The following is a 13,959-nucleotide window of genomic DNA, read 5'->3' on the forward strand; positions in this document are numbered from 1 at the left end:
TCTCATTATATCCTATCCTTCTATTACACTATCATCCTATCCTATCATCCCATCCCATCATCATACTCTATCTTCCTATCATATCATCCTATCATCCTATCATATCATCCTATAATCCTATCATCCTATCATATCATCCTATTTTCCTACCATCCTATCTTCCTATCATCCTATCATATCATCCAATCTTCCAATCATATCATCCTATTATCCTATCATCCTATCCTATAATCCTATCATATCTTCCTATCATCCTATCATATCATCCTATCATCCTATCATATCATCCTATCAACCTATCATCCTATCATATCATCCTATCAACCTATCATCCTATCATCCTATCATATCATCCTATCATCCTATCATATCATCCTGTCATCCTGTCATCCTATCATATCATCCTATCATCATATCATCATATCATATCATCCTATCTTCCTGTCATATCATCCTATCATATTATCCTATCTTCCTATCATATCGTCCTATCATCCTATCATATCATCATATCATCCTATCATATCATCCTATCATATCATCCTATCATATCATCATATCATCCTATCATCCTATCATATCATCATATCATCCTATCTTCCTATCATATCATCCTATCATATCATCATATCATCCTATCATCCTATCATATCATCATATCATCCTATCTTCCTATCATATCATACTATCATATCATCATATCATCCTATCATATCATCATATCTTCCTATCCTTTCCCCATTAGGGATTTTTTTGCCTGGAGTCGACGGGATGCCTTAAACAACATTAGAGAGAGGCTTGAGTGTGTGTTTTCACCCCAGACTCTCTGTCTCACTGGCTGTGGGTCATAGTGAAAATGTTTGTTTAACCAGCAGCTCTGTTTAGGTTCTTCCTGTCCTGGAGAGTTAATTCTCTCAGCTCGTCTTCCTCTTGCTGATTTAACATCAATTCCCCCGTTTCACTGTCTTGTTGTATTTCCTTCTGCTCAACTGAACCACCTCTACTATGGGTACGTGCCAAATGGTACCCTTTTCCCTACACAAAAGTAGTGCACTATATAGGGAATACGTCTCTCGTCTAAAGTAGTGCACTATATAGGGAATAAGGTTCCATTTGGGATGCATATATTGAATTAGGTCACTGGATGGCAGGTCCGTTTGTGTTATAATGAAGCAATAAGGCCCGAGGAGGTGTGGTACTGTATACGGTCAATATACCACGGCTAAGGGCTGTTCTTATGCACGACGCAACGCTGAGGTGCCTTATTGCTATTATAAACTGGTTACCAATGTCATTAGAACAGTAAACCAATCCTTTTGACCCACACTACCCGGTTTATAATGTGTTTTTAGTACACGTGTCTGTCTGTCTGTCTGTCTGTCTGTCTGTCTGTCTGTCTGTCTGTCTGTCTGTCTGTCTGTCTGTCTGTCTGTCTGTCTGTCTGTCTGTCTGTCTGTCTGTCTAACCCTAACCCTAACCCTGTCTGTCTGTCTGTCTGTCTGTCTGTCTGTCTGTCTGTCTGTCTGTCTGTCTGTCTGTCTGTCTGTCTGTCTGTCTGTCTGTCTGTATAGTACACAGTCACAGACAGACAGACAGACAGACAGACAGACAGACAGACAGACAGACAGACAGACAGACAGACAGACAGACAGACAGACAGACAGACAGTGGATATGGTCAAGCAGGGAGGGAAGGAAGGGGGGGTAGACTAGAGAGGGGAAGGAGGGAGAGGGGGATGGGGGAGAGGAGTAGGGGGAGAAGAGGCAGGGGAGAAGAGTAGGGGGGAGAGGGGGAGGAGGGAGAGGGGGAGGGGAGAGAAGAGGAGGTGTGAGAGGAGGAGGGGGAGGGGAGAGAAGAGGAGGGATGACATAAACGGCTTCATTAAGGCTTCTGGAGTAAAACGGTACACCAGCTGTAACACCCCATTTAGACACACACACACACACACACACACACACACACACACACACACACACACACACACACAGAGAGAGAGAGAGAGAGGCATCATGAGGAGTTTTTTGGGGGGGGTCGTTTCTCTGTAACACTACTAACCTCCTAGCCATTTGATGAAGTCGGCTTTAGCTAGCCCAGATCGGTTCGCAATCTCCCAACCACATTACTAACTACCAACAAGCCATTTCAGGCTATCAATCAAGTTAGAGTAGCCAGCTTGTCTAAGTATCTTAGCTAGCATGCCTGCTGGTAAGGTTGGTAGACTATAGAAAAGCAAGCAATAACTAAATGTACTGACTAAGACTCAAATTCCTTTCAATCTTTTAGCCAGACTTTAGCAGAGATGCAGAGAAACATGTTTAGTTTTGGGGTCCATGAGGCCCCTGCACCCACAACAGAACTGCTCTGTGTGTCAGTATGTTTGTGTGCTGCCTGGTGATTGTTGCTGTAATTAAACAAGCCCCAGTACAGTGAAAAGCTAGCTGCCATTTTGTTATAACAGCCCGGTTCAACAGCCAGGTTCAACAGCCCGGTTCAACAGCCCGGTTCAACAGCCCGGTTCAACAGCCCGGTTCAACAGCCAAGTTCAACAGCCCGGTTCAACAGCCCAGTTCAACAGCCCAGTTCAACAGCCCGGTTCAACAGCCCAGTTCAACAGCCCAGTTCAACAGCCCAGTTCAACAGCTCAGTTCAACAGCCCAGTTCAGCAGCCCGGTTCAACAGCCCGGTTCAACAGCCCAGTTCAACAGCCCAGTTCAACAGCCCGGTTCAACAGCCCAGTTCAGCAGCCCAGTTCAACATATACAGAATTGTTTTCCTGTGTGTGTGTGTGTGTGTGTGTGTGTGTGTGTGTGTGTGTGTGTGTGTGTGTGTGTGTGTGTGTGTGTGTGTGTGTGTGTGTGCGTGTCTGTTGAAACATGCTAGGTGTGTGACATCACTCTGTGTGTGTGTGTGTGTGTGTGTGTGTGTGTGTGTGTGTCTGTGCGTGTGTGCGTGTGTGCGTGTGTGCGTGTGTGTGTGTGTGTGTGTGTGTGTGTGTGTGTGTGTGTGTGTGTGTGTGTGTGTGTGTGTGTGTGCGTTTGTGTGTCTGTTGAAACATGCTAGGTGTGTGACATCACTCTATTTGTTTCTGTTTTGTAATGGGTTGGCTTCCAGCCGACATACACGCTCGCTCTCACACACACACACACACACACACACACACACACACACACACACACACACCGCTCACACACACACCACTCACACACACACCACTCACACACACACCACTCACACACACACCACTCACACATGCTGCTGCCAGAGAGGGAGATCCCAGTGTTTTTGGGTGTGAGCCAGGCTGGAATGCCACCAGTTCTACTTTCCTGTCCTCCAGCCAAAGCTCTACGCAATCTTCTATTTGCCTTTTTCTCTCACTTTTTCCCTCAGCTCTTCCCTCAGCTCTTCCCTCAGCTCTTCCCTCAGCCCTTCCCTCAGCCCTTCCCTCAGCTTTTCCCTCAGCTTTTCCCTCAGCTCTTACCTCAGCTCTTACCTCAGCTCTTACCTCAGCTCTTCTCTCAGCTCTTCCCTCAGCTCTTCCCTCAGCTCTTCCCTCAGCTTTTCCCTCAGCTCTTCCCTACGTTCTTCTCTCAGTTCTCCCCTCAGCTCTCCCCTCAGCTCTCCCCTCAGCTTTTCCCTCAGCTTTTCCCTCAGCTCTTACCTCAGCTCTTACCTCAGCTCTTCCCTCAGCGCTTCCCTCAGCTTTTCCCTCAGCTCTTCTCTCAGTTCTTCCCTCAGCTCATCCCTCAGCTCTTCCCTCAGCTCTTCCCTCAGCTTTTCCCTCAGCTTTTCCCTCAGCTCTTACCTCAGCTCTTACCTCAGCTCTTCCCTCAGCTCTTACCTCAGCACTTACCTCAGCTCTTCCCTCAGCTCTTCCCTCAGCTCTTCCCTCAGCTCTTACCTCAGCTCTTCCCTCAGCTCTTCCCTCAGCTTTTCCCTCAGCTCTTACCTCAGCTCTTCCCTCAGCTCTTACCTCAGCTCTTACCTCAGCTCTTCCCTCAGCTCTTCCCTCGGGTCTTCCCTCAGCTCTTACCTCAGCTCTTCCCTCAGCTCTTCCCTCAGCTCTTCTCTCAGCTCTTACCTCAGCTCTTACCTCAGCTCTTACCTCAGCTCTTCCCTCAGCTCTTCCCTCAGCTCTTACCTCAGCTCTTACCTCAGCTCTTCCCTCAGCTCTTCACTCAGCTCTTACCTCAGCTCTTACCTCAGCTCTTCCCTCAGCTCTTCACTCAGCTCTTCTCTCAGCTCTTACCTCAGCTCTTCCCTCAGTTCTTCCCTCAGCTCTTCCCTCAGCTCTTACCTCAGCTCTTACCTCAGCTTCCCTTTCAGATGTCAGACACGTCAAATAGAAAGTTCTGTTATAATCTAATCTATTCATCCTCAGAAATCCATTCACAAAGCAGCGTCTAACTGTCATCTAAAATCCGTCAACAGATTGACGTTAGAGTAAATGTTAACCTACCTAAAGGGAACAGATGAAATACACTCATTCTCTAGTACCCCGGTCTTTATATTGAGCCTCTCCAACACCACATCTTGTTCCCATTTACAAAGATACAGTTAGCTGCTGCCTCCCTTCAGTTGCCCTCAAATGTGGTTTTGTTTTGCAACTCTGAAAAGGCATATAGTAGTCTGGCTCCAGCGTGTCTGCTCAGTGACCATAAGCATCCTTTTATTGTCCTGTGACCATTTCTTCCCAATGACCCGGCTAGAAGAGCACATCCTGAAAAATAAAGCTCTCCACTTGATCATAGACAGGAGACATGCCATTTTACATGATTTACATTTGACAATATTCACGTAAACTATGAAAAATGTAAATCTTTCTTTGATAATAGCCTTGTCTTTCCTTGTTAATAGAGAAGAGTTTTCAGCAAAGCCTCATACAGTATTCAATATGACAATTAGTGTTACTGATCAATAATACATACATTAGTGTTACTGATCAATACTACATACACTAGTGTTACTGATCAATACTACATACACTAGTGTTACTGATCAATACTACATACACTAGTGTTACTGATGATCAATACTACATACACTAGTGTTACTGATCAATACTACATACACTAGTGTTACTGATCAATACTACATACACTAGTGTTACTGGTGATCAATACTACATACACTAGTGTTACTGATCAATACTATATACACTAGTGTTACTGATCAATACTACATACACTAGTGTTACTGATCAATACTACATACACTAGTGTTACTGATCAATACTACATACACTAGTGTTACTGATCAATACTACATACACTAGTGTTACTGATCAATACTGCATACACTAGTGTTACTGATGATCAATACTACATACACTAGTGTTACTGATCAATACTACATACACTAGTGTTACTGATGATCAATACTACATACACTAGTGTTACTGATCAATACTACATACACTAGTGTTACTGATCAATACTACATACACTAGTGTTACTGATCTATACTACATACACTAGTGTTACTGATCAATACTACATACATTAGTGTTACTGATCAATACTACATACACTAGTGTTACTGATGATCAATACTACATACACTAGTGTTACTGATCAATACTACATACACTAGTGTTACTGATCAATACTATATACACTAGTGTTACTGATCAATACTACATACACTAGTGTTACTGATCAATACTATATGCACTAGTGTTACTGATCAATACTATATACACTAGTGTTACTGATGATCAATACTACATACACTAGTGGTACTGATCAATACTACATACACTAGTGTTACTGATCAATACTACATACAAATACTTAATAAAAGACAGACTGGGATTGGTGAGGGTTAAATATTTGTTGCTCTGTATCTGGTTACATTAGCAAATTGCAATTACAGTATATTCAAAGAAAGTTTGATTTTCAGATTTCTATGGTACAATACACAACTGTACCTTAAACATCATATACAGTAAAAGATACTGGACAGAAAAACACAAAAAAAAGTGTTTTTCTGTCCAGTATCTTTTACTGTATATGATGTTTAAGGTAGAGTTGTTTATTGTACCATAGAAATCCTTCATAAAGTATTCACACCCCTTGACTTTTCCAAATGTTTTGTTGTGTTACAGCCTGAATTTAAAATGGACAAAAGACTCTGTAATGTCAAAGTGGAAGAAAAACTCTAACATTTGCAAAAACATTATGAAAAATGTAAAAACAAATATATCTTGATTAAATAAGTATTCAACTACCTGAGTCAATACATGTTGCAATCATCTTTGGCAGCGATTACAGCTGTGAGTCTTTCTGAGTAATTCTCTAAGAGCTTTGCACACCTGGATTGTAAAATATTTGCACATTATTCTTTTTTTAAATTCTTCATGTCAAGTTGGTTGTTGATCATTGCTAGACAGCAATTTTCAAGTCTTGCCATAGATTTTCAAGATGATTTTAGTCAAAACTGTAACTAGGCCACTCGGGAACATTCAATGTCGTCTTGGTAAGCAACTCCAGTGTATATTTGGCCTTGTGTTTTAGGTTATTGTCCTGCTGAAAGGTGAATTTGTCTCTCAGTTTCTGTTGGAATGCAGACTGAACCAGGGTTTCCTTTAGGATTTTTCCTGTGCTTAACTCTACTCCGTTTCTTTGCATCCTAAAAAACTCCCTAGTCCTTGCCGATGACAAGCATACCCATAACATGATGCAGCCATCACCATGCTTTAAAATATGAAGTGATACTCAGTGATGTGTTGAGTTGGATTTGCCCCAAACATAACTATAAAGATAAGTTCTTTGCCAATTTTTTTGCAGTTTTACTTCAGTGCCTTATTGCAAGCAGGATGTTTTGAAAATATTTGTATTTTGTACAGGCTTCCTTCTTTTCACTCTTTCAATTAGGTTAGTATTGTGGAGTAACTACAATGTTGTTGATCCATCCTCAGTTTTCTCTTATCACAGCTAATAAACTCTGTAACTGTTTTAAAGTCACCATTGGCCTCATGGTGAAATCCCTGAGTGGTTTCCTTCCTCTCTGGCAACTGAGTTAGGAAGGACGCCTGTATCTTTGTAGTGACTGGGTGTACTGACACACCATCCAAAGTGTAATTAATAACTTCACCATGCTCGAAGGGATATTCAGTCTGCTTTTTTTTACCCATCTACCAATCGGTGCCCTTCTTTACGAGGCATTGGAACGTCCCTGGTCTTTGTGGTTGAATCAGTGTTTGGAATTCACTGCTCCACTGAGGGACCTTACAGATAATTGTATGTGTGGAGTTACAGAGACGAGGTAGTCATTCAAAAATCATGTTAAACACTATTATTGCACACACAGTGAGTCCATGCATCTTATTATGTGACTTGTTATGCACATTTTTACTCCTGTACTTATTTAGGCTTGATATAACAAAGGGGTTGAATACTTATTGACTCAAGAAATTTCAGCTTTCAATTTTTTTATGCATTTGTAAACATTTTGAAAAACATAATTCCATTATGACATTATGGGTATTGTGTGCTGACCAGTGACAAAAAAAATCAAAATATTATCCATAATAAATTCAGGCTGTACCCCAACAAAATGTGGAAAAAGTCAAAGGGTATGAATACTTTCTGAAGGACACTGTATCTACTGGACAGAGAAACCCCATAAAAACCCCTGAACTGAGGATGTATCTACTGGACAGAGAAACGCCATAAAAACCCCTGAACTGAGGATGTATCTACTGGACAGAGAAACCCCATAAAAAACCCTGAACTGAGGATGTATCTACTGGACAGAGAAACCCCATAAAAAACCGTGAACTGAGGATGCATCTACTGGACAGAGAAACCCCATAAAAAACCCTGAACTGAGGATGTATCAACTGGACAGAGGAACCCCATAAAAACCCCTGAACTGAGGATGTATCTACTGGACAGAGAAACCCCATAAAAACCCCTGAACTGAGGATGCATCTACTGGACAGAGGAACCCCATAAAAACCCCTGAACTGAGGACGTATTTACTGGACAGAGAAACCCCATAAAAACCCCTGAACTGAGGATGTATCTACTGGACAGAGAAACCCCATAAAAACCCCTGAACTGAGGATGTATCTACTGGACAGAGAAACCCCATAAAAAACCCTGAACTGAGGATATATCTACTGGACAGAGAAACCCCATAAAAACCCCTGAACTGAGGATGTACCTACTGGACAGAGAAACCCCATAAAAACCCCTGAACTGAAGATGTATCTACTGGACAGAGAAACCCCATAAAAACCCCTGAACTGAGGATGTATCTACTGGACAGAGAAACCCCATAAAAACCCCTGAACTGAGGATGTATCTACTGGACAGAGAAACCCCATAAAAACCCCTGAACTGAGGATATATCTACTGGACAGAGAAACCCCATAAAAACCCCTGAACTGAGGATGTACCTACTGGACAGAGAAACCCCATAAAAACCCCTGAACTGAAGATGTATCTACTGGACAGAGAAACCCCATAAAAACCCCTGAACTGAGGATGTATCTACTGGACAGAGAAACCCCATAAAAACCCTGAACTATATAGAGAAGTATAGTATCATTTAAATAAAACGTAAATAATTGTATTTTGTCCAATGAGTAACATAAGAACTACACAACGGCACATCTTAATTATCAAGGTTTTATTTCTCCCTGATTTGAATTGCATTTCCATTGCTTGGGTTACTTAATGCAGGTCTAATGCAGGGCCCTAATGTACACATTACGTTTAGGGAAGTATCTGTATGTTCCGTCATAAATAAAGAATGACCACATTAGATCTGTGTTCGCTTTACAACCTCTCTCTGCTGGATTGGAATAAATGATATTATGAATTACATCTTTATCAGAACGATATTATAATTTACATCTTTATCAGAATGATATTAGGCTGGAGATGAGAGGACTACTTTCTTTATTCTTTAGTCACCTAAAACAATTTATTATTTTGTGTTCTATATCAATCAAGCCTTAAAGCCATTACTGCCACAATTGCTGTGGCATTATATATAAAATATCCACCCTAATGTTTTATCAATAGGGGCAAAAATCAAATAATTAAGCAAATAACAGCTAGTGATACATCAGTAATAAGCAGGAGAAAATATTTTGTTAATTTCTTTATTGTTAGTCTTTTAAGATAAATCACTAAATATACTCATGTATTCATATTAAATAAAATTGTAATATCAATATATTGTATACATGTAAATTAGGCCAGGTCAGCTAACAAATTATATTATTTGAGCAAGTGATCTGGTCTAGGGTTCTTTGAACAAGTGGTCCGGTCTAGGGTTCTTTGACCAAGTGGTCTGGTCTAGGGTTCTTTGAACAAGTGGTCCGGTCTAGGGTTCTTTGACCAAGTGGTCCGGTCTAGGGTTCTTTGACCAAGTGGTCCGGTCTAGGGTTCTTTGACCAAGGGGTCCGGTCTAGGGTTCTTTGAATAAGTGGTCTGGTCTAGGGTTCTTTGAACAAGTTGTCCGGTCTAGGGTTCTTTGACCAAGTGGTCCGGTCTAGGGTTCTTTGACCAAGTGGTCTGGTCTAGGGTTCTTTGAATAAGTGGTCTGGTCTAGGGTTCTTTGAAGAAGTGGTCTGGTCTAGGGTTCTTTGAACAAGTGGTCCGGTCTAGGGTTCTTTGACCAAGTGGTCTGGTCTAGGGTTCTTTGAATAAGTGGTCTGGTCTAGGGTTCTTTGAAGAAGTGGTCTGGTCTAGGGTTCTTTGAACAAGTGGTCTGGTCTAGGGTTCTTTGAACAAGTGGTCTGGTCTAGGGTTCTTTGACCAAGTGGTCCGGTCTAGGGTGCTTTGAAGAAGTGGTCTGGTCTAGGGTTGTTTGAACAAGTGGTCTGGTCTAGGATTCTTCTTATTAAATAGAGATGAAGGAAATACAAATATGTTCTCTCTCATCATCTGGTTTTAGACCTACATCGTTTCATTGCTTAGAAAAATGAAATCATTGTGCTGACTTATTTATAGACCTTTCCAAGGCCTTTGATACTGTTGACCATCACATTCTCATTCAAAGATTGACTGAAATTAGCCTGGATCAGATTATCTGTCAGACAGGACCCAATGTGTGATTTCTGATGGTGTTATGTCTAGTTTCCTGGATATTACAAAAGGTGTACCACAGGGATCGGTACTGGGACCTGTTGTCTTTAGTATTTGTATAAATAATATTGGTCTATGTAGGGTCCCGTGTGGCTCAGTTGGTAGAGCATGGTGTTTGCAACGCCAGGGTTGTGGGTTCAATTCCCACAGGGGACCAGTACGGGGGGGATTTTTATTTTTTTTATTTATGCATTCACTACTGTAAGTCGCTCTGGATAAGAGCGTCTGCTAAATGACTTAAATGTATCTATTAGAACTTGTAATTTTCATCTTTATTCAAACGATACTGTTATTTATGCCATTTCCCCCAACTGTAAACCAGGCGTTGTTAGAGCTGTAATCTGACCTTGTTACCTTACAGAAAGCCCTGGTGGGTTTAAACATTGTACTTAATGTGGGTAAGACTAAATACATGTTGTTCTCTAGTTCTCTCCAGAATGTTTAAAATGATGGACTATATTTTTATTCACCCGAAAAGTTCTCCCATCGATCAGGTTCCCTATTATAAGTATCTGGTCATTTGGATTGACAAAGACTTAACGTTTAAAAAACATACTAATGAGCTAGTTAAAAACATAAGATTTAAAATGGGCTTCTTTTTTTATTAAATAGATCTTGCCTCTCCTTAAACAGCAGGAAGCAGATTGTACAGTCAACCTTCCTGACAGTTCTTTGCTATGGTGACAGCATTTACCAGATTTCAGCAGCCACTACTCTTAAAACCTCTGCATGTCGTCTACCTACCATAGCGTCCTTCACTTTATCACAGGTAACAGATTTAATACTCATCACTACATCCTGTATCAAAAGGTTGTCTGGTTCTCATTAACGTCCTGTAAATCACTTCATGAATCTCTTTCTGTTTACAAAACTCTACTACACAAGCTTCCAACTTACCTAACTTTGTTGTTAATAAAGTATAAAAACATGAGATACCAAACCCGTTCACAGTGTTGGTTAACTCATGAGGTTTCTCAGGTCTCCACCGAATTAGATAAATCCACTTTTTAGTTTTAATGCGTCTCACTGCTGAAACAATTTACAAACTCTTTACAAATAGGTGTTCTGTTGGCTGCTTGGGCAGTTTGGGGTTTTGATTGAGGACCTAGTTGCTGAGGAATTGAACTGTTTCACTAAAATGTTGTGTTGTGCTGTATTTTAATTACATTTAACATTGTATTGATTGCTGTTTTATTTTACATTGTATTGATTGCTGTTTTATTTTTACAGTGTATTGATTAATGTTTTGTTTCACATTGTATTTGATTGTTGTATTACCGTGATCAGTAATTGAGAATGAGGAATGAGAGCCTGGTCTAAACGATTTTTCCCCCCCCTGAATAAATAAAGTTAGAAGAAAAAACAAAAATAACATATGAAGGAAAGACAGAGAGGAGAGAACAACAAGGGGCTCTACAGCACAAACTTAAGTTAGTGTAGTTTCTGAAATCCAAATATCAAAACAGTTCAACATCCTATTGAGAAGCTAGAGCCATTAAAACAAAGTTCAATTGTGTTTTGGACTTGGAAAAGTAACGGCCAGGCTTAATTATAGGCTACTACTTTTAAAGGAGATGGATGAGATTGTTATCAACAAGGGATAGTACAGTCAGTGTAGTCTAGTGTTTAGTTGGTAACGTTTCATATCAAGTTATTACTTTATTAGTTAGCTTTACCTGTTTGAATTGCTCCTCGTAAGTCCATTCGTGGTGTTGAGACTGTGGTGCCATCCCGCCCGGGGATTCCAACTGCCTGGGCGCAACGAAGGAGGGTGGAATTCTAGACATGAACTGCACCGGGGTGCCCTTCGGAGAGTGTCCCGTAACGGGGTGCATGGGGTGGTGGGGCTGGTAGTGGCTGAGAGCACCCTCCATATCCTCTTCATCCTCATCATCCACGATTCCTTCGTTGTCCATGTCATCTCCATCCAGATTCCGGTCGTCATCATTCATGCATCGGTCCATCCCCTCTGGATCATTATCCATATCGGAATCGTCGGCTCTCTCTGAGTGCCTGCGGGCGTCGAAACTGTGATGGACAGCCAGTCCCGGTTCAGCGGATCTCGCCAAGCTGGGAGAAGAGTTCGCTACTCCCGCGGCGAAAGCTCCCCGAACCGCTGCTTGGTAGTGGTGGAAGGCGAGGGCTTGTTGGTGTATCTGGGACTCGACCATGGAGCGGAGATCTTTCTCTTTCTCTGCCTGACGAAGCTTCTCTTCTAACGCCAGGCGGGCAGCCTGTTGTCGTTGGAGGTTTTCCATGACCGCCTCTAGCTTCATGCCTCCGCCGCTGGGCTGCTGGGACTGGGAGTGTGAGCCGGGGAAGTGGCTGTGTGTGGAGGCAGAGGAGACGAGCAGGGGGAGGTTGCTGGACGAGGAGAACGCTGCTTGCTGTGGAGATGCAAGGGGGTTACACATACAAATAACCACTCCAAAAAAATATTGTAACGCAGAGTAAACTGACTAAAAGCAATAAACTATTAAGAAATAACTTGGTAATAAACTGTAAGAACACACGACCATGCCTATTATGATAATGTGGCCGATATTTGGTCCCTAGAGTCGATGTCTCTTAAAAACGTGGCTTCTAACATGTATCAAAAGTGTACCATAAATAGAGTAAAATGTATTGCGGAAATGAACGTGGGTAACACAGTAACCGTGTGCGCTGTATAGCCTTAGTGCTGATGTGGCAGGCTGACAAAATAATTACACCGAATAATTAGCCTATATATACATAAACCATTGCATACTATTTTTTTCTTACGCATCAGAAACGTGCGTATCAATCTATTTAAGCGATAAAAGTTATGTAAAAAGTTAATTTACTGTAAATGTGAATCTAAACATTCAAAAACGTTATTAAAGTGTAAATAATTAGTTAAAGTGTAAATAATTAGCCTAAAAGAAAACGAAATAAAATAACATAACGAAATAGACTATCTTATTAACATCTACATAGGCTAATAAGAATAATCAGAATCGGTCAAAATGAGAAAGAACTAAATGTGATGCTTACCAAAGCAGATTTAGTTGCTATACTGGTATTATCAACCATGCTTCGCCCGTCAGATTAGACCGAAATATCAAACAGTTCACAAAGTATCTCCTTTCAATGTTAGCTGTGGGAGTATTCCTGAATCCTGATCCAACATCGAGATCCGCGTCTCTATTGGAGAGAAGAGATTAACGTGTAGGATTAAAGTGTAGGAGGCTATCAAAGTATTTGCGGTGGTCGAGTATTGAAGCCCTGGAGGTTTTAGCAACAAGTGGCAACTGTAGTCAGAATGACCCCCTCATGCGAAGGATCGGCCCTGTAGTCAGAATGACCCCCTCATGCGAAGGATCGGACGTTCTGCTCCCATTTGCTAACAACACGTCAATACAGTGATATACAGAGGGCAGGGTCTACAGCCGACCTAGGAAATACACTTTATAACAACCGCACAGAACCACAGAGAACTGACGGATCCCACATCGTCAAGTGTTGGAAACAATCCAAAAATTGTAAATTCTTTGCCAAAATTGTTAATAGGTTACACATTCTATATTCTCTAAAGATATACATATTGTTATTCATTAGGCTATTTAAGCCGGACCCTGCCCCCACTGAACTAGTCATTTCACGCATATGTTCCATGGGGCCTACTGCCTAGACAACATTACGGGTTTGTTATTTTGTATATTTCGACACAAATAAGCTTATGGGTTATGTTTTTTGTGCAATATTTTAAAAAATATTTTAAAAAAATCATAATAATAATTGCATGTATCAGAACGGTGAAATCGTTTTGCATTCCATTGCCTGGGGCAGAATATATATATTTAAACATAATCTGATACTATGACATATAGATCCTATA

The 13,959-nt window shown here is 41.2% G+C and overlaps 1 protein-coding gene across 2 annotated transcripts in view; it reads right to left on the bottom strand.

Moving 5' to 3' along the window:
* Positions 1-13,494, bottom strand: part of LOC106570942 (AT-rich interactive domain-containing protein 3A) — a 210,536-nt gene extending 197,042 nt beyond the window's left edge. For both annotated transcript variants that reach the window (XM_045695444.1, XM_045695443.1), the window contains exons 1-2: positions 13,116-13,494; positions 11,777-12,487 (exon numbers count right to left, since the gene is read on the bottom strand). In XM_045695444.1, coding sequence (XP_045551400.1) covers positions 11,777-12,487; positions 13,116-13,154 — 750 coding nt within the window. In that variant the 5' untranslated portion in view covers positions 13,155-13,494. The remainder of the gene's footprint in view (positions 1-11,776; positions 12,488-13,115) is intronic.
* Between the last annotated feature and the right edge of the window lie 465 nt (positions 13,495-13,959).

Source organism: Salmo salar, chromosome ssa15, assembly GCF_905237065.1.
Source record: "Salmo salar chromosome ssa15, Ssal_v3.1, whole genome shotgun sequence".
Lineage (NCBI taxonomy): Eukaryota > Metazoa > Chordata > Actinopteri > Salmoniformes > Salmonidae > Salmo > Salmo salar.